Source organism: Macaca nemestrina, chromosome 2 (genome assembly GCF_043159975.1).
Source record: "Macaca nemestrina isolate mMacNem1 chromosome 2, mMacNem.hap1, whole genome shotgun sequence".
NCBI classification, from domain to species: domain Eukaryota; kingdom Metazoa; phylum Chordata; class Mammalia; order Primates; family Cercopithecidae; genus Macaca; species Macaca nemestrina.
Genome location: NC_092126.1, coordinates 191,173,790 through 191,193,875, shown reverse-complemented (window position 1 = coordinate 191,193,875; position 20,086 = coordinate 191,173,790). Strand labels below are relative to the sequence as shown.

Genomic DNA, 20,086 nt, shown 5'->3' with positions numbered 1-20,086 from the left:
AAATCTGAGAGAGATTCTTGTGGGTTTGTATTTGTATAAAAGTGAGAGCTGAATACCTGAGCCTGACAAGGCAGAAATGTCAGGTACTTATGTCAAGTACTCATGTCAAGCTACAAGATAAGCCTCAGATCAGAGGTTTCTTCTGAAGCCGTCTGTATAAGTGAACCAGAGAAGCTTATGTAGTTGGTTCCCAAAAGAGGATTATTCTCTTAGAATGATCAATCTCTGAACTTAGTGCACTAAGACATAAATCTAAAAAAATCTCTAAATTGAAATCTCTTGAGTTACAAAAAAAAAAAAAAATTAATATAGGCCTAATGGTATTTTAGATGTTGAGAGTTTGGCAAGCAGAGGTTGATATGGTCACAGTTTAAAACAAACAATGCTAGGTTACTCTGGACTAAAATAAAAAGAAACAATTTTATATTGCATATTCTGAGGACTAAGTGAAGTAGAAGTGGCTAGAAAATTAAATCTATACCTACAACAAGAATATTGAACATATATAAATACTAAATGCATCTTCACTGATATTTAAGGCATCTATATATTATTTGTATTTTTATTGTATGGGTTCCCTGAAGGACTATATATTAGATTTCTTTTGAACTTGGAAGGTCCACCTAAATTTTTGTTTTGATGGTTTATTGAGAAAACAAAGCGTTTGCCTCATTATACTCTGTACTGTGCAGAAAGTCTTACTTTGAAACATTAGCTGAGTTGGACTGGTGGGACTCTGTTTTATATCAGCTTTATTGTTATTGATTTGTAAGCATTTTGCTCCCAGACGCTTGACTGCAGATGGGATTCCTTAAATTCGTGGCAGGTATATTCCCTTACATGGAACTATTACAATTGGTTGATTCATTTGTCTACTGAGTAGATTATTTACCATTTTTAACTATTCAACAAAAGCTGCAATGAACTTATTTTGCAAGTCTTTATATGAGCATATGCTTTCATTTGGGTAAATACATGGAGTGGAATGACTAGATTATATGGTACATGTATATTTAACTTTTAAGGAAAGGATCAAGTATTTCCAAACTTCTAGAACTATTTTATACTCCCATCAGTGGTGTATGAGACTTTCAGTTCCTCCACATCTTTGTAACACTTAGTTTGGTCAACCTTTTACATTTGAGTTATTCAAGAAGTTATTTAGTGGTATCTCTTGTGATTTTAATTTGGATTCCTCTAAAGAATAATTATATTGATATCTTTTCATGTACTTATATCCCATTCCAAATCATCTTTGGAGAACTGTTCAAATATTTAGCTCATTTTTAAAATTTGATTGCTTGCTTTCCTATTGAATTTTGAGAGTTTTCTCTATATATTCTTGATACAAGTCTTTTATTAGATAATGCTTTGCAAATATTACTCTATTTTTATGTTTTTTTTTTCATTTTCCTAACAGTGTCTTATGAAGAGCAGAAATTTTAAATTTTGATAGAGTTCCATTTATTCATTTGTTGTTTTATTGGTTGAGCTTTTGGTTTCACATCTAAAAATCAATGCTCAATCCCAAATCACAAACTTTAAAAAAAATTTTGTTGCGGAACTTATATAGTTTTAGGTTTTACAGTAGATCCATGATCTCATTATGAATTGATTTTTGTATTTGAGGTATGAATCAAATTTCTTTTTTATACATGTATCTTTTTTCCAGTTTTGTTGATGTATAATTGATAAAGTCATATGTATTTAGGGTCTAGAATATAATGATATATGTATACATTGTGAAGTAATTACAGTAACAAAGCTCAAGCATATCTATCGACTCATAGTTACCATGATTTTGTGTGTGTGAGGTGAGAACACATGAGAACTACTTTCTTTCAAATTTCAACTATACAGTGCAATATTATTAACCTCTTATACCCTTTGACCAACATCTCCCATTTTCCCTTATCCCTTAGCCCTCTGTATCTGTCATTCTACTCTGATACTATGTGTTTGACCTTTTTTTAGGTTTCACTTATAAGTGAGATCATGCATATTTGTCTTTCAGAGTCTTTCTTATTTCACTTAATGCAATGTCTCCTGGCCTTATCCATGTTGTTGCAAATGGCAGGATTTCCTTCTTTTTTTAAGGCTGAATAATATTCCATTGTTTGTACACACACACAGACATCACATTTTCTCTATACATTCATCTATTGACCGACTCAGGATAATTTTCATATCTTGGCTATTATAAATAATGCTGCAATCTCTTGGATACGCCAATTTAATTTCTTTGGATATATACCTAGAAGTGGAATTACTTGATCATATGGTATTTCTGTTTTTAAATTTTTTAGGAACCTCCATACTATTTTCTACAATGGCTGTGTCAATTTATATACACACCAGTAGGTTCTTTTTTCTCCACATCCTTGCCAACATTTATCTTTTGACTGTTTGATAAAAGCCATTCTAACAGGTGACAGGTGGTATCTCATTGTAGTTTTTGATTCTCATTTCCCTGATGATTAGTGATGTTGAACATCTTTTCATATACCTGCTGACTATATGTATATTTTCTCTTGAGAAATGTTTATTCAGGTCCTTGACCTATTTTTCAATTGGCTTTTTTTTCTATTGAGTTGTGTAAGTTTTTTATGTATTTTGAATATTAACTGTTTATCGAATACATGGGTTGCACACATTTTCTCTTATTCTGTGGGCTACCTTTTCATTTTGTTGATTGTTTCCTTTGCTATGCAATAAATTTTTAGTTTGCTGTAGTCCTACTTATTTAGTTTTGCTTTTGTCATCTGTGTCTTTGGCATCATATAAAAAAATCATTACTAAAACTAACGTCATGGAGAGTTTTTTTCTATGCATTTTTCTAGGAGTTTTATGGTTTCAGGTACATTTAAGTCTTTAATCCGTTATGAATTGATTTCCATGTAAGGTCTAAGAGAAGGGTCCAATTTAATGATTTTTTTTTTGGCATGTGAATATCCAGTTTTAAAAACATTATTTACTTAAGAGTCTATTATTTCCCCATTCTTAGCACCTTTGTTGAAAATTGGTTGACTGCATATGTATGGGTTTATTTCTGGGCTTTCCTATCTGTTCCATTGGCTTATGTGTCTAATTTTATACTGGTACCATATTGTTTGGATTACTATAGATTTGTAATAGTAATGAAATCACGAAGTGTGCTTACTCCAATTAATTCTGTTCAAGATTGCTTTAGCTATTCAGGATGTTTTATATTACTATGAATTTTGCAGTTTGCTTTTTCTATTTCTGAAAGAAATACTGTTGGAATTTTGATAGGGGTTCCATTGAATTTGTAGATTTTTTGGGTAGTTTGAACATTTTAATAATATTCTTTCTTTCAATCCATGAACATGAAATATTTTTCCACTTATTTGAGTTTTCACAAATTCTTTCATCAGTTGTTTTATACTTTTCAGTGAATAGATCTTTCATCTCCTTGGTTAATTATTTTCCTAAATATTTTGTTCTGTTTCATGCTATTGCAAATGCTGTTGTTTTTCTTGATTTCTTTCTTGGACAGTTTGTTGTTAATGTATAAAAATGCAACTGATTTTTGTATGTTCATTTTGCATCCTACAACTTTACTGAATTTGTTTGTTCTAATAGTTTTTGGGGTGGTCTTTAGGGTTTTCTATGTATGATTATGTTATCTGCAGAGACAATTTTACTTCTTCCTTTCCATTTTTTTTTTTTTTGCAGATGTACATCCAATTATTACAGCACAATTTGAAAATACTGATTTTTTTCTCCACTGAATTGCTTATATACTTTTGTCAAAAAATCTGCTGTTTTAATACATGTGTCTTTTTCCCAACTTTGTATTTTGTTCCATTTACCTGTTTGTCTACCTTTATGCTAATACTAGACTGCTTTGGCTATTGCTGTTTTTTAATAAGATTTGACATCAGGTAATTGCTGATCTTTCAGCTTTTTCCCTTTACAAAGTGTTCTTGAATAGATATTCAAACTTTTTCGTATTCCAACACTTCACTCAGATTTTTCTTATATTAACATCTAAACATTTAACATACCAGGGTATGTTTATCAAAACAAACAAACAAAATAACATGGTACAATATCCTTAACAGACTTTAATAGCATTTTACCTTTTTTTTTCTATGAAGGGCTTTTTACTGAGCCAGGATTCAATACAGTATACCATTTTGCATTTAGTCATTATGTTTAAATTTCTCCAATTTGTGAATATTCTATCTTTCCTTGATTTTTTACTGACTTTGACACTTTTAAAGAGTGCTGTTAAAATATTTTGTCAAAGTTGGTCTTGTCTGGTGTTTTCCTATGAAAAGACTGGGTTCATGGACTTGAGGGAAGTGTATTTTACCTTTTACATATTGTTGGATTTGACTGGCTAAAATTTGGTTTACCTTTTTTATCTACATTTATAAGAAATATTGATGTATAGTTGCTTTTTGAAAAATCGGCTGGGTATGGTGACTCACCCCTGTAATCCCAGCACTTTGGAAGGCAGAGGTGGACGGATCACCTGAGGTCAGGCATTCGAGACCAGGCTGGCAAACATGGTGAAACGCTGTCTCTACTAAAAATACAAAAAACTAGCTGGGCGTGGTGGCAGTCTCCTGTAATCCCAGCTACTCAGGAAGCTGAGGCAGGAGAATCACTTGAACTGGGAGGCGGAGGTTGCAGTGAGTCGAGATCGCTCTATTCCACTACAGCCTGGGTGAAAGAGTGAGACTCCGTCTCAAATATAAATCAATCAATCAATCAATCAATCAATCAAATAAAAAATAAAAATAAAATAAAATAAAAATCTAGTAGTTTTTATTTTGGTTTTGGTATTAGAATAATGCTTGATTCATAGATGGAGTTGAAAATAAATCCTCCATTTTAATTTTCTGAAATAGTTTGTGTAGAATTGGCATTCTTTCTTTCTTAAAGACTTGGTATGATCATCAATGAAGTCATCAGACTCTGAAATTTTTTTATGGGAAGAGTTTAAACTCAAATTCAACCTATTTAATAGAGATATGAGATTTTAGGTTTTCTATTTGTTCTTGAGTGAGCTTTGGAAATTTGTGTATTTCAAGAAATACCTCTCTTTCATCCGAGTTGTCTCATTTATTGGCATAATAGTCTTCATTTTTTTGGTTATCATTTTTAATATCAGTAGTGTGTAGTGTCTGCAGTAACATCACCACTCTTAATCCTGATATTTGTAATTGTGTCTTTTCTTTTTTTGAGATGGAGTCTCTCTCTGTCACCCAGGCTTGAGTGCAGTGGCTTGATCTTGGCTCACTGCTTCCTCCACCTCTCGGGTTCAAGCGATTCTCGTGCCTCAAGCACCCGAGTAGCTGGGATTAATGGCGTGTGCCACTACGCCTGGCTAATTTTTTGTTTTTAGTAGAGATGGGGTTTTGCCATGTTGGCCAGACTGGTCTTGAACTCCTTATCTCAAGTGATCCTCTGGCCTGGGCCTTCCAAAATGTTGAGACTACAGGTGAAAGACACCATGCCCAGCTTTCTTTGAATTTAATCCTTTATCTGTATGACCAAATGTTTTCAATTTTATTTATTTTCTGAAAGAACCACCTATCAATATACTTGATTATCTAGTTTCTATCTCATTGGTTTCTCTAATCTCTACTATTCCCTTTCTTCTACTTAATTTTAGTTTAATGGGATCTTCTTCCTTTTTTTATTTCTTAAGGAGGAACCTAATGTCATTAATTTGAGAACTTCCTTCATTTTTGATACCATCATTTATTGCTACAGATAGCTCCCTTTCCTACGTTCAGTTCAGCTTTAGGAACATCCCACACATTCTCAGTATATTGTATAAAATGTATATGTAGTATAAACATGAAACATATTCACATATATTTCTGGTATTAATTTATAATTTAATGGCATTGCCAAATCTGAGAACATACTATGCATTATTTGAACTCAATTAAATTTATTGACACTTGTTGTATGGTTTATAATATTTTGGTGAATATTTCATGTCCACTTAAAAGAACAATTTGGCATTGAATATTCTATGAATATCAGTTAGCTCAAGTTAGTTGATGGCATTTTTGAAATTTTATATACCCTTACTGATTTCCTGCTTGCTCCTATTTATTGATGAAAAAGAGTTATTGCAATTTCCAGTGACAAGTTTTCTATTTATTAGGAATATATCTTGAAAAAGGAAGTAGGATGAAGTAGCAAGGAGCATCAGTGCATTAACAGAGAAGTAAAAAATACAAAAGAACTAGATATAGAAAACTGTGACCTTTCCTGGATTACTAGGCATTTATCCCCTCTCCACAAAACTTTCAAGTACTCTCTTATATTTGCAATAGGATGTCTGTGCTTTTATTGAATTTTTAGAGATAATTATATATGAAGTATCCATGATTATCATAAATCCTGTTAAATATCGATATTGAAGAAAATTTGTGACCTATATGTGTTTACTCAGCAAGCAATGACTTCATTTCCTGAATTTTAATATGTTATTCTCTTAAGTTTTCTATATTCTAAATTGGGGTTTTAATAATATAATATGCATGTAGAGGGAATTTAATTTCTGCCTTTTCAAAGGTTATGTCTCATTTTTTTATTTTTGTTTTATTTTATTTTCTTCTTTAATATATTGGCCAGATTTTCCTAAACAATGTTAAATGTAGTAGTGATAGTAAATATGCTCATCTTTTATCAACTTGTAGTGGGACTAGCTCACATTTAACTACCATGTGAATAGTTTGCTTTTGCTTTCATATGTTTGATATCATTAAGTAACTAGTTTTTCTTAGGAGCTTACAGAGTTTTATGAGAAATGGAGGTTGGATTTTATCAAATGAGTGTTTAAAACATCTATTAAGATTTATTTCTGAATTATGAAAATGACAAAATATAGTGCTTCCTAATAATTTAACATAATTGCTTTGTTTAAATAAGATCAACTTGGGTCACAATAGACTATTTAATTATACTGTTAAATTTAGTGTTTTATTTTATTTGGGAATTTCTGCAAATGACTAAGTGAATTGCTCTATTCCTTTTAAACTTTGAACTATTTTTATCATGTTTTAATGTCTGAATGACATATAGCAGTTTCACAGAACAAATGGAGAATTTTTCTATATTTATGGTACTCTGAAAATGTTCATATAACATTATAAATATCTATTTATTCAAAGTTTGAAGGAACTTGATTATAAAAATTATTTGGACTATTTCAGTTAATTCTTTCATAGGGGTATTTATTTTCTCCCATATTTATAGCCTCATTGAAGTTTCTCCCATTTTTTAGTTATCTGTATGTAATATTTACATGCATCTAGCAAAACACTTTCTTTGAAATGAAAGTGTCATTTTGCTAAGTCTGAAACTGGGACACATTCAGAAATGTTATTTTTCTCTGGTTTCTGTCTCAAATAGACTCTTGTTAGTTTTATTTGTTTTGAATTTGATTATTCCTCTTTATATTATAGCAAGATTTAAACATTACATTCTTCACTACCGACCCCCACCTCACTCTCCAACTCTCTCGTTAAGTTTTCATCACATCTGAGTACGATATCTTGGTTTACTCCTTAATGTTTCACCTTTCAGTGCAATTTTGTTTCTGATGTGTCTTTTTAAATTAGCATCATTATAATTTTTTGCACTTTTTATTGAAATAAAGGAACATACAAAAATACACATACTGTAAGTGTTAAAGCTCAATTATCACTAAGTGAATTCATCCATGCAATCTTCGTCCAGATCAAGAAACAGAACATTACCAGTATCCCAGAAGATCCTTCTGTGTGTTCTCTCCAACTCTCCACCTCCTCAAGTGTATTATTAGCCTGACTATAAAATTAGGAAGTATTTTTGTGTGTATGATTCTTTTTATTCAACATTTTGAGGCTGAACACCATGGCTCACACCTGTAATCCCAGTACTTTGGGAGGCCAAAGCGGGTAGATCACCTGAAGTCAGCAGTTCAAGACCAGCCCGACCAACATGGTGAAACCCTGTCTATACTAAAAACACAAAAATTAGCCAGGCATGGTGGCGCATGCCTGTAATCCCAGCTACTTGTGAGGCTGAGGCAGGAGAATTGCTTGAACCCAGGTGGCGGAGGTTGCAGTGAGCCAAGATTGCACCATTGCACTCCAGTGTGGGCAAAAAGAGTGAAACTCCGTCTCAAAAAGGAGGAAAAAAAAAAAAGAAACATTTTGTAGTGGTATAGTGCTATATATTTTGTTAATTTTCATTGTTGTTTGGTATTTACTGAAGAACTATATTACGATTTATTTATATATTCTATTGATTGACAGTTGATTACAGTTTGGAATGTAAACTTTTTATAATGTATAAAAAATACTAATTTAGATCGGGCATGGTGGCTCACGCCTGTAATCCCAGCACTTTGGGAGGCCGAGGCGGGCAGATCATGAGGTCGGGAGATCAAGACCATCCTGGCTAACACGGTGAAACCCCTTCTCTACTAAAAATACAAAAAATTAGCGGGGCGTGGTGGCGAGGCCTGTGGTCCCAGCTACTCAGGAGGCTGAGGCAGGAGAATGGCGGGAACCGGGGAGGCGGTTCAGAGCTTGCAGTGAGCCAAGATGGCGCCACTCACTCCAGCCTGGGCGAAAGAGCAAGACTCTGCCTCGAAAATAAAATAAAATAAAAAATACTGATTTAATGATACAACCCCAAAAGGGTTGTATCAACATTGCCACCAGCAGTGTCTGAGCATTTTATTTAATCTGTATACTCACCAATTATTGCTTTTTTTAGTTTTATGTTAGTCACATTCTGATAATGTGTAGCAATATCTCCCTGTTTTTTAAATACGCACTTTACTGATTTTTTATTTTCATTTTTTGAGACAGTGTCTAATTCTGTCACCCAAGCTGGAGTGCAGTGGCATTATCATGGCTCACTGCAGCCTGGATTCCCTGGGCTCAGAGTAGCTGAGAGTACACGTGCGAATTAATACGCCCAGCCAATTTTTTATTTTTATTTTTTTAATTTTTTTTTGGTAGAGACAGGATTTTGCCACATTGCCCAGGCTGGATTCCATTGATTTTAATGAAGCTGAGGTTTTTTTTCATATATGTGTTAGCCATTTGTATATCCTTGTTTGTGAAATGGTTGTTCATGTGTTTTGCCCATTATAATAGCATTGCCTTTTTTTCTTAGTAATATGCAGATTATCATGGTGATGAGTTTTCATATATATATGTATTGTAAATTTTTTTACATTCTGTGATTTGCCTTTATTCTTTCCAATATGATGTCTTTTGGTTATTGGGAGTTCTTAAGTTTAACAACTCTTAATGGCTACAACTTTGTATGCTGTTTAAGAAATCTTTGCATGCTCCAAATCCATGAAGTTATTTCATTTTGCCATCTAGAAACTTGGTAGAATAGTCTGTAGTATATTGTAGTATGTGCATTTTCTCCCCTCACGCCAGATCCAACAAGCACGAGAAACCTCAGTGTTTGTTACTCACACAGGCATATGCAAAGCAAGGAAAATCTTTGAGTGAGCAGCAGTGGTGTCTCACCAGTGAGAGTTTGCTTTTATATGTCTCACAGGAAAGAAGGAGAAGAGAGAGAGTGAGGTCATGTTGGAAAGATATACAGAAGTTACTATAATTATACAGTCTAGATAAGATGTGCCTGTAATGGTGGCATTTTACAGAAAACAATGAATTAAGATATGGAAGTGATCAAATCAAGAGGTCTTGGTGTCTAAATGGCTTGGGAGGGTGAAGTTGCCATGGATGATTTCAAAGAATCTGAATTAAATGACTAAGTGTTTGGAACTGAGACAGAAGATATAGAAAAATTTTCTCTGGAAAGAAAAATAACTGTATTAAATTTTTATTGCTTTGGGTTTGAATTGTTTTTGGATTGAACTTTTGGATAAGGAAGCTTGATTATTTGGAAATACTATCTGGAACCTCAAGAGATAAGCCAGAACTAAAAACAAAAAATTAAGAAGTTAATGTATGTAACTAATGTTGTTGGTACTTGGAAAATTCCACAAAGAATGATGGAAGGCTTGAAAAACAAGTGAATTATGATACTAATAAGATATATTTGAAAAATAAATGCAAAGAAAATGTAACTATGTGAAAAGTCACCTTGACATAAAGAAAAAACTTCTAGCAACAATAGAGTTGATAGCAAATTAACTGGATAAGTTGGCACATATGAGAAATAAATTTGTCCATCAGAAATTGGGTTGGTAAGTCATGGAAACATAGAAAGAGTCATGGAACGTCTCATTCTTCAAGGGCCTCAGGCCAGGGACTTAATTGATTGATTTCAGAAACTGTTGTGATCACTTTAGTCTTAGTTTTTTTTTTGTTTTTTTTTTTTGTATCGTGTACCTTGATCAAAAACCTGAAGAACAAAGAAAGCTTGGACCCTGAAAAATAAAATTGTGTGGCATGACACCCTATGAATTGCCTTTAAGAAGTAGCATAAGTCTCCTTGTTGAGTGATAGATGCTTACATCACTTTTGGCCAGCTACAAGGTTCTCTCTTTTTAAGAAACTTCTATAGTTCATTTAAAAATCCTAAACATAACCGATGTGATTACTTAGGAATAAACTGAAAAGAGAAGAGACCTGGTAATATAACTCTTAGAATTATATTGGGATGAGAACAAAAGAAAAAAATTCAGTGGAGACCTGGAAAAAAATAAGAGGATAAGGGTAGAGAATCAGAGTGTGGAGAAATAATGGATAGCAATGAAACAGGAGTCTTAAAAGGGTATAGCCAAAAGTTTCAATGCTGCAGTGGTGACAAGAACTAAAAATATGCAATCGACTTTTGGAAGTAAACTAAAAGATGATAGTCATGGGTAACTGAATCTAAATTGAAAATAAACATTTGAAGCTTCCTTTTTATTTTTCTCTGAGTTTTTTTTTTTTACACAAAAAACTTATCACAGATTTCTATTTGCTTGTTTTATAAATGTAATAATTAAAAGAGCACCAGTGGTAACTACTGCATTTTATTGAGCACCTATAATATCTTGGCACTGTCAGAATATATATATATATATATATATATGTTTATTTATTCTTTAGCCCAATAAGTTAAATATCATATTTGTCTATTTTACAGATGGTGAATTGGGGTTTTGAAAGTTTAATTCAAAAGATATGCATAGCGATACACTAAGTGGCTGCAATACACATTGTAGCTGGAATTTGACATAACACCTGTGCTCTAGTCACTACAAGAGAGTACTTAAGAAAATTAATATTTCTATCAGGACCTCTTCTGACCTCTCCTTACTATTTTGTTAACAGGCATTATTTACTCAGGAGAAAAAAGTATAGGAAACTAAAGAAAATACTGAAGATAATCTCAAATGGTGACAATCTTTTTCAATCTCGTCCGCACTTCAATTTTGGAATAGTCTATAATATTTGAGAATTAACAGAAATATTACAAGATATAAGCTAGCAACTGTTATGTAAAAGTATCCATTTTCCATGGATTCCAGCTAAAAGACTAACAGTTACTAAAACATCCCCACAAGCTAACTGCTTTTAAAAAGACCTCTACCACAACACAAGATGGTGCCATTAGCATATTATGGTCAACACTTTGTGCCATTAGACTATTTCTACCAACTGTCCTCAGCCAATTCATTAACACATCAACGTACAGGTGAAAAACTAAATCAATTCAATAACCAACCTGTAGCCAAAGTGCAATCCCATGGCAATCCCCTTGCAGAACTTCCACTGGGCTCCAAGAGGAAGGTCTGGAGATGCTCAGTATTACCATCTCCCAAATCTCAGAACAAAATTTCAAAGAGCTTCTGTGATAGGATTCTGAATTCACCATTGTCCCATGCCAAGCATCAGAACACACCTTCACTAGGCCTCCACTGGAGAAGTTCATTGTGGCCTGCTCAAAGAGCTCTGAACTCTCATTTGTTGCACTTCAAAGCTCAAACGACATCTTCATCTGACCTCAAAATGACGTCATCACAGGAGCTCAATCAAACAACCCTGAGTTCACAATTGCCCTTCTCTAAACCTCAGACAACATCTCCAAGCCTAGATGTTTGCTGGCGATCACCTTCATTGAAGTCTTCTCATCAAAGGGTCTCAAGTTCATCATTATTTCACCTCCAAAATCAAGAAATACCTTCCATAAACATCATTTCGACATCATCTTCCTTAAGACCCAAACGAAAAGCCCTTAGCTCGACATTACTTCAATCCAAACCTCAGAAAACATCCTCATTGGACTGCCTTTGGACATCTTTATTGCAGCACAATCAAAGATCTTTGAGTTCACCATCACTCAACACAAAACTTCAAACAAGTGACTTATTTTGGACATCACCTTCTTTCAAACCCAATCAAATGGCTCTTACCTCTCCATCACTTGACTCTAGATTTCAGAAAATACCTATATTGAACTCTAACCCCAATGTTGCAAACTTACCATTGTCCCATTCAAAAGCAAGACAATCAGCATCATCATATTTTGTCCACCCATCTGAGATTTTACCATTGTTTCAGCTCAATTCTCAGCCAATGTTTATGCTTGATTGTAACTTCCAGACTCCCAGTTCACCCGTCTGTCACTCCAAGTTTCAGAATACCACTTCACCAAATGACAAACACAGAGTCACACATCTGCCATCACCCCATCCAAAAACAAATGTCTCAGGTCAATTATTATCAAGCTCCAAACACTGCACCAGGAACACAGCTGCTTCAACATTAGGTTTCAGACTCCAGAGTAAAAGCACCTTTGAGATTTCTCCAAAGACAGAATCAAATAAAGAAATTCCATGGACTTTAAAGTATAGTCAGCCCTGCATTGTTAAAGGTGGAACCGTCCCTGATGATGTTGTAAATAAAATCGTCAATTCTATCTCAAAGACCAGAATACAGAGGGATCTCTGTAGGCAGATTTTGTTTCGAAGGATGAGGGGAAGGCCAAATCCTCATCCTGGTCCTCGCCTGTCATCAAATTATGTGGTTTGCTTAGCTTGTGCTTCCTGCATAAAATCTCCATGTAACCATTTTAGAGGAAAGAAAAATCCTCGTTGTGCAACACTTTCTGTCATACCAACACCTGAGGCCAATTCTGAGGGCAAAATAGAAGTGAAATTAGTTCTTGTCCTTTCTCTACCAGAGACTTTCTCATCTTGTCGCCCATCCCCTGTGAAAGAAAACCAGCCTAATGAAGCCCCTGAAGACAACCTTGAAGGAGTAGAGAAGACACCACAGTTTTTCCAACCATCTGAACGGGATATCCAGGGACTTAATATGAAGCAAAAATGGTGGACGGCAGCCCCTGAAAACAAAGTTATAGGCCAACAGCCCCAGGCTATTGACTGGCTGTTTTATGTCAAAAAAAAAAATTCTCAGCCACAATCCCTGCTCCCACCCTCCTCCTCCTCCACTTCCTCTTCCTCCACCACCTCCTCCTCCTACTCTGTTGCCTCTGCCTCCTCCTCTTCATCTTCTTCCTCCTCTTCCATCTCACCCTCTTCTCCCCCTCCTTCCAAAGAGTGTATCACCCTCACTCTCTCACGCCGTGTATTCCCTAAGGTACGTAGTTACCATCGGTTGCCTGCAGGGGTCTCCTGGCTTGAGTTTATATGTAGTAAAGATTACCAGCTGCATCCCAGAAAACCAAGTCGAAGCCAGTCATCATCTCTCAAAACAAAGCCTGTGAGGAACAACAATACAGTAAAATGGAGAAAGAGAGCAAATACACTGTTCAAATTTTTCCGGACGAAATGAGAAATTGTGATTAAATTAACTTTTAGTCTGTTTGAAGGCATTGATCTCTTAGTTCTTTGAGACTAGTGTTTGAGTTCCAGGGAACTATTACCCCAAGGTCTATTTTCTAGTTAAATAATAGACTATGATCTTCTAGAAGCCCAAAACTGAATCCCATGTTTTTGACTGAATGTCTGGCTTATAGTAGCCACTTTGTAATTATTGTTGAATTTAATATAGTTGGCCATAGACCAGAAATACTTCATCTGTCTTAAATGTATCTAGCTCATTAATATTCTCTTTCCTCAGAAGCCAATCTATGCTAATCTGTTTCCCTATGTTTAATGAAAAATCAGATCATGTTCAATGGGTAAGAAAATCTATAAAGAGAAATCCTTTCAATTATGTGTTTGTAGGGAAAATTCTTCTATGTCAATATCCTGCACTCTGAAGTCAATGATTTATTCAACTTTAGTTAATAAATATGAAGAAAGAATAACTACTGTTACAAATAATCCTACTCAATGCTGACTGTGTTGATATTTTAATTATGGGCTTTTAAGTCACCTGTTCATCATGGCTATCTATACAAACAAAACGAGTTAATAAAAAATGTTTTTGTTCCACTGGGTCTACTGGTAGTGGGAAGACAGGGAGTTGCCTTACTTACCTACCTTAAGTGTTAATTTCCACTTCCAATGGCTAGAATTTACATACTCTCTTAAATACACTAATGACTCACAATCCCACTTCTCCACTCTACATCTTTTCTGGTCACTGGACTACATATTGGACATTTCCAACTGGAGCATAGTACAGGCATCTCAAGCTCCACATGGCCAAGCCGGAATTCATCATTTTTACACTTAGAGTTTACATCTTTGAATCTATAATTCTCGGCTCCTGTATTCCCTATCATTTGTCACTATAATGTCATGGTGTGTTTCTCATCGCTTGTTCCTCTCTAACTTCGTTAATTCTATGGCATTATTACTTCTAGAATCCAGCTCTTTTTTTTTTTTTTTTTTCCATCCTCATTGCCACCCTGCCAGTTGTGGTCATAGCCATTTATCACTTAGATATGAAAATAACTTGTGTGATGGTTAATATTAAATGTCAACTTGATTGGATTGAAGAGTGCAAAGTATTGTCCCTGGGTGTGTCTGTGAGGGAATCAGTGGACTGGGGGAGGCATACTCACCCTCAATGTGGGTGGACACCATCTAATCAGCTGCCAATGTGGCTGTAATAAAGCAGGCAGAAGAAGGTGGAAAGAGCAGACTCGCTGAGACTTCTTGTCTCCATCTTTCTCCCATGCTGGATGCTTCCTGCCCTCGAACATCGGACTCCAAGTTCTTCAGCTTTTGGAATCTTGGACTTGCATCAGTGATTTGCCGATCTTCGGCCGCAGACTGAAGGCTGCACTGTTGGCTTCCCTACTTTTGAGTTTGAGACTCCAACTGGCTTCCTGGCTCCTCAGCTTGCAGAAAGCCTATTGTGGGACTTAACCTTGTGATTGTGTGAGCCAATTCTCTTAATAAACTCCCTTCACATATTCATCTATCCTATTAGTTCTGTCCCTTAGAGATCTCTAATACAACTTGTAAACATACACATTGACTTTTGAACATATTTCTGAGACATAAATTTGTCACCATGGTGGCATGTTTTTCCCATTGCTTATCCCTCTCTAACATCATGAATTCTATGGCCTTATTATTTTCTAAAATCCAGCCCGTTTTTTCCATCCCTACTGCCATCCTGCTAGTTGTGGTCATAGCACAACTGTGGTGTGGCTGTAGTTATAAGCAGCCACTGTACTGCTTATAATCCTTTAATCACTGCCCATTGTTTTCTGTGAAAAGTCTAAATTCCTTTCCTGATTGAACAAAGATAACCTCTCAAAATGGATTTCCTCTTCTATTCCAGCCTCCTACCAATGCTTCAGGCATGCTGGTTTCTTTATAATGCATAGAATGTGTCCAGCCTTCTCTTACATCCTACATTTTAAATAAACAATTTTGCTGTCTAGAAAGATCTTTCCATTTATCCATTTTTATCCTCTAGGGCTCTGCTTTGTGTTAACATCTTAAGGGAAGCCTTTTCTTGATTCACTTACAAAGGGGTTAGTTGGCCTTCGTCTTGCCAGGAAATTCTGTGTTTAATCGTTGTACTGCTCTTAACCACACTATCTTGCAACCATTTCTTATCTCTCTTCACTTAAGACTGAAAACTTTGTACAGTATGTTTTACTGTTTTTTCTTTTCTTTGCCTAGTCTTTGGGAACAGAGTAAATGTCCTAAAGTATGTGTTGATATTGATATTGAGTTAATGCTATTGAAGTTCTTCCTCCATTTTTTAGAGTTATAGAAACTTTATTTCTTAAGAGTCTTACTGAGATATAATTGACATGCAGTAAACCATACATGTTTAAAATATACAATTTTATAAGTTTGGACAAATGTCAACAACCATGAAAACATCATCACAATCAAGATAATTATACATAAAGATAAGAAAAAACTGATGATGACATTCAAACATTTTCTCATACCACTTTGTAATCTCTCTCTTCTATCCTTCTTGCCCTCCAAACAACTGCTGGTCCGCATTTTGTCACTATATGTTAGTCTCTATAATCTAGAGTTTTACATAAATGGAATTGTGCAGTATGTATTCTTTTCTATCTGTCTTCTTATACATAGAATAATTATTTTGAACAAAAAAAGAATAATTATTTTGAGATTTATTCATGTTGTTTCTTCCATCAACAGTTCATTCTTTTTATCAGTAAGTTGTGTTTCCATTTTAATTCAGTTAAAATATTTTATAATTTCTTTCTTGATTTCTTCTTTGAACCATTAGTTATTAGAAATACATTATTTAATTTTCAAATATCTGGAGACCATAATTTCTTTTGATTGTATAGAGTAACTAAATCTCTTGTTTGCTGTTCATGTATTTTGCCACCAGCATTCTTTTAACCAACTTCACAGCGCCTTTGTTTTCAGGACCTTATGGCTGCTACTCCAACTTCACTGTTCATTATAACAGTTGGGCCCACCTTGCTTGTGGGGTTATGTGTCATCATCTGGCCTCTCTTATTTCAGGATCCTTTTAAAAAATGTGTGTGTATATGTATGTGTATGTATATATACATATATAATTTTACTTTAAGTTGCAAATCAAAACCACAATGAGATATCATCTTAATCAAGTAAGAATGGCGATTATTAAAAAGTCAGGAAACAATAGATACTGGTGAGGCTGTGGAGAAATAGGAACGCCTTTACACTTGTTGGTGGGAGTGTAAATTAGTTCAATCATTGTGGAAGACAGTGTGGTGATTCTTCAAGGATCTAAAACCAGAAATACCATTTGACTCAGCAATCCCATTGCTGGGTATATACCCAAAGGAATATGAATCATTCTACTATAAAGACACATGGGCAGATATGTTTATTGCAGTATTACTTACAATAGCAAAGACTTGGAACCAACCCAAATGCCCATTAATGATACACTGGATAAAGAAAATGTGGCACGTATACACCATGGAATATTATACAGCCATAAAAAAGAATGTGATCATATCCATTCTAGGGACATGGATGAAGCTGAAAGCTATCATCCTCAGCAAACTAACACAAGAACAGAAAACCAAACACTACATGTTCTCACTTAAAGGTGGGACTTGAACAATAAGAGCACATGGACACAGGGAAGGGAACATCACACACTGGGGCCTTTCTGGGGGAGGGGGTCCAGGGGAAGGTGTCAAGGAGAGGGAAAGCATTAGGACAAATACCAAATGCATGTGGGGCTTAAAACTTAGATGATGGGTTGATAGGTGCAGCAAACAATCATGGTACAGGTATACCTATATAACAAACCTGCACACTGCACATGTATCCCAGATATTCCTCTTTTTTAATTCTTTGAAATAAGTAATTTTTTTATTGTTCTGCATCTTTCTCCTAAGATTAATATGGATAATTCTCTCCACCTGTTGTTTTGGTAAGAATTTACATAAAAATGTTACTGATGATGGCAATTGTCTTTGTCTTATTTCTTATGTCAAAAGTGTTTCTTTCTAGCATTTTAATATCAAATATGATGAGAAAGAACTGATGTATGCTATCAAGGCTTACTGCAACCTCTTTAGAAAACCATTTTGACACATGTTATATTCATCTTGAACTATGCTCTGATGAAGCTCATAACTTGTAATTGTTTTTTTTTTTAATATCTACTAGACTAAATTTCATGAGTAGAGGTCCTGTGTATATTTTGTTCACCACTAACTCCTCAAGACCTGGTGGTACCTGGATCATACTAAATATAAATGTTTGTTGAATTAGTTTAAACTGAGTAGTTCAACGGATTTTTATTTATTGATGCAACTTACTGTTTAATTTTTCACCTTTTAGCTTGTTTTCTAAACTTTGTGTTTCATTGTAGCATCTTTCTACTTCTTTCCTTTATTTTATGGACTATGATTTAGTTGTTCTGAACTTTTCTGTGCTATAGGAAGTTATTTATCTTTTTCTTAATTCCAACAGTATCTACCTTCAAGTTTTGTTCCCAGAGAATTCTTTAACCTATATTTTTCTGGTATTTTAATTTGTAAATAAAACTGGATGGAGTTTATAGGTAAAAATGTCTATACAAGCAACACATATTCAATTATCTCTCTTCCAGCTTCTACTGAGATACCAGGAAAATTCCAACATAGGGAACAACAGGTGTTAGTGCCAGAAAGGTCAGTAAACTTCTGTCAAATCTTTTGCAGATGAGAAAATATTTAAGGAAGGGTAGAAGGACTCACAACTTACTATATTTGAGGGAAAAATTATCTAAAATAGAATAGAAAAAAATTAATAGCACCTTAATAATGCTTTTTGCCTTAAATAGAAAAGGCTGGATATGAGAACATAGTACTTAACAGTCAAAAGACAGAAAGTAGGTCCTATGAGTTTTCACATTCAATCGTACTAGTTAAGGTAAAATGTTATGAAACATGTGGATAATAATTTGACAATAATATCAAAGCCTTTATAATATACACAACTGTTTCCATACACAAAATTCCTCCTTGAAATTTATTTTAAAAAAATTATTGTGACAATGTAGACTTATAAGTAACCATTGCTGTTTGCTTATAATTGTGAGAAATTGTTCATTTATAGAAAGGTATTTAAATAGACTATAATATGTTCAGGTGATATTTTCCTAGCAATAATATTTGTTATTATAAGTATTGCACCAATATTTATTTTAGAAGTAGAACTATCTATGTTTGGAAAATATTTCGTGAGAGCTCTTGGGCCTGGCTAGTGATCCTGAGCATGCGATGGAAGAGGAAAATGAAACAAAGAAGAGATAGCTAAACTACTGTATCTAAGTTTTGAACAGAAGCTTTAGATAAGAGAGAGCAGAGAAAAGCAAGGAGGCTATATCATTTATGATTTAAGTAGAGCATATCAAATTGTAAGATAGATCAAGTACAGTTTATATATGATCTTACTTTGTAAAACATTAAAATGATGTGTGTCTATGTGTGCACTTGTGTAATATCTGTTTCATATATATGAGAAAGATGAAATGACTGGAAGTAAAATACCAAAATGTTGAAAAAAGTGGTTACTACTGGGTGATATGGTTTGACTGTGTCCCCACCCAAATCTCATCTTGAATTATAGCTCTTATAATTCCCATGTGTTGTGGCAGGGACACAGTGGGAGATAATTGAATCATGGGAGTGGTTTCCCCCATACTGTTCTCATGCTAGTGAATAAGTCTCAAGCAATCTGATGGCTTTATAAGGGGTTTCCCCTTTCTCTTGGTTCTCATTCTCTCTCGTCTGCTGACATGTAAGATGTACCTTTCACCTTCCTCCATGAGTGTGAGGCTTCCCCAGCAATGTGAAACTGTGAGTCCATTAAACCTCCTTTTCTTTATAAATTATCCAGTCTTGGGTATGTCTTTATCAGCAGCATGAAAACTGACTAACACAGTAAACTAGTACTGGTAGAGTGGGGTGCTGCTGTAAAGATACCTGAAAATGTGGAAGCGACTTTGGAACTGGGTAACAGGCAGAGCTTGGAACAATTTGGAGGGCTCAGAAGAAGACAGGAAAGTATGGGAAAGTTTGGAACTTCTTACAGATTTGTTGAATGGCTTTGACTAAAACGCTGATAGTGATACAGACAATGAAATCCAAGCTGAGGTGGTCTCAGATGGAGACGAGGCACTTGCTGGGAACTGGAGGGAAGGTGAGTCTTGTTATGTTTTAGCAAAAAGACTTGGGGGATTTTGCCCCTGCCCTAGAGATTTGTGGAACTTTGAAC

At 34.7% G+C, this 20,086-nt stretch overlaps 1 protein-coding gene and 1 long non-coding RNA gene across 3 annotated transcripts in view; both read left to right on the top strand.

Annotated features, from left to right (window-relative positions):
• The window catches only part of CSNK2A2I (casein kinase 2 subunit alpha' interacting protein), a 128,047-nt gene extending 114,258 nt beyond the window's left edge, over positions 1-13,789 (top strand). For both annotated transcript variants that reach the window (XM_071092558.1, XM_071092559.1), the window contains one exon: positions 11,292-13,789. In XM_071092558.1, the coding sequence (XP_070948659.1) occupies positions 11,562-13,757 (2,196 nt within the window). In that variant the 5' untranslated portion in view covers positions 11,292-11,561 and the 3' untranslated portion in view covers positions 13,758-13,789. The remainder of the gene's footprint in view (positions 1-11,291) is intronic.
• Positions 1-20,086, top strand: part of LOC139362086 (uncharacterized) — a 134,375-nt gene that overhangs the window by 26,359 nt on the left and 87,930 nt on the right. The gene's annotated exons all lie outside the window — the stretch shown is intronic.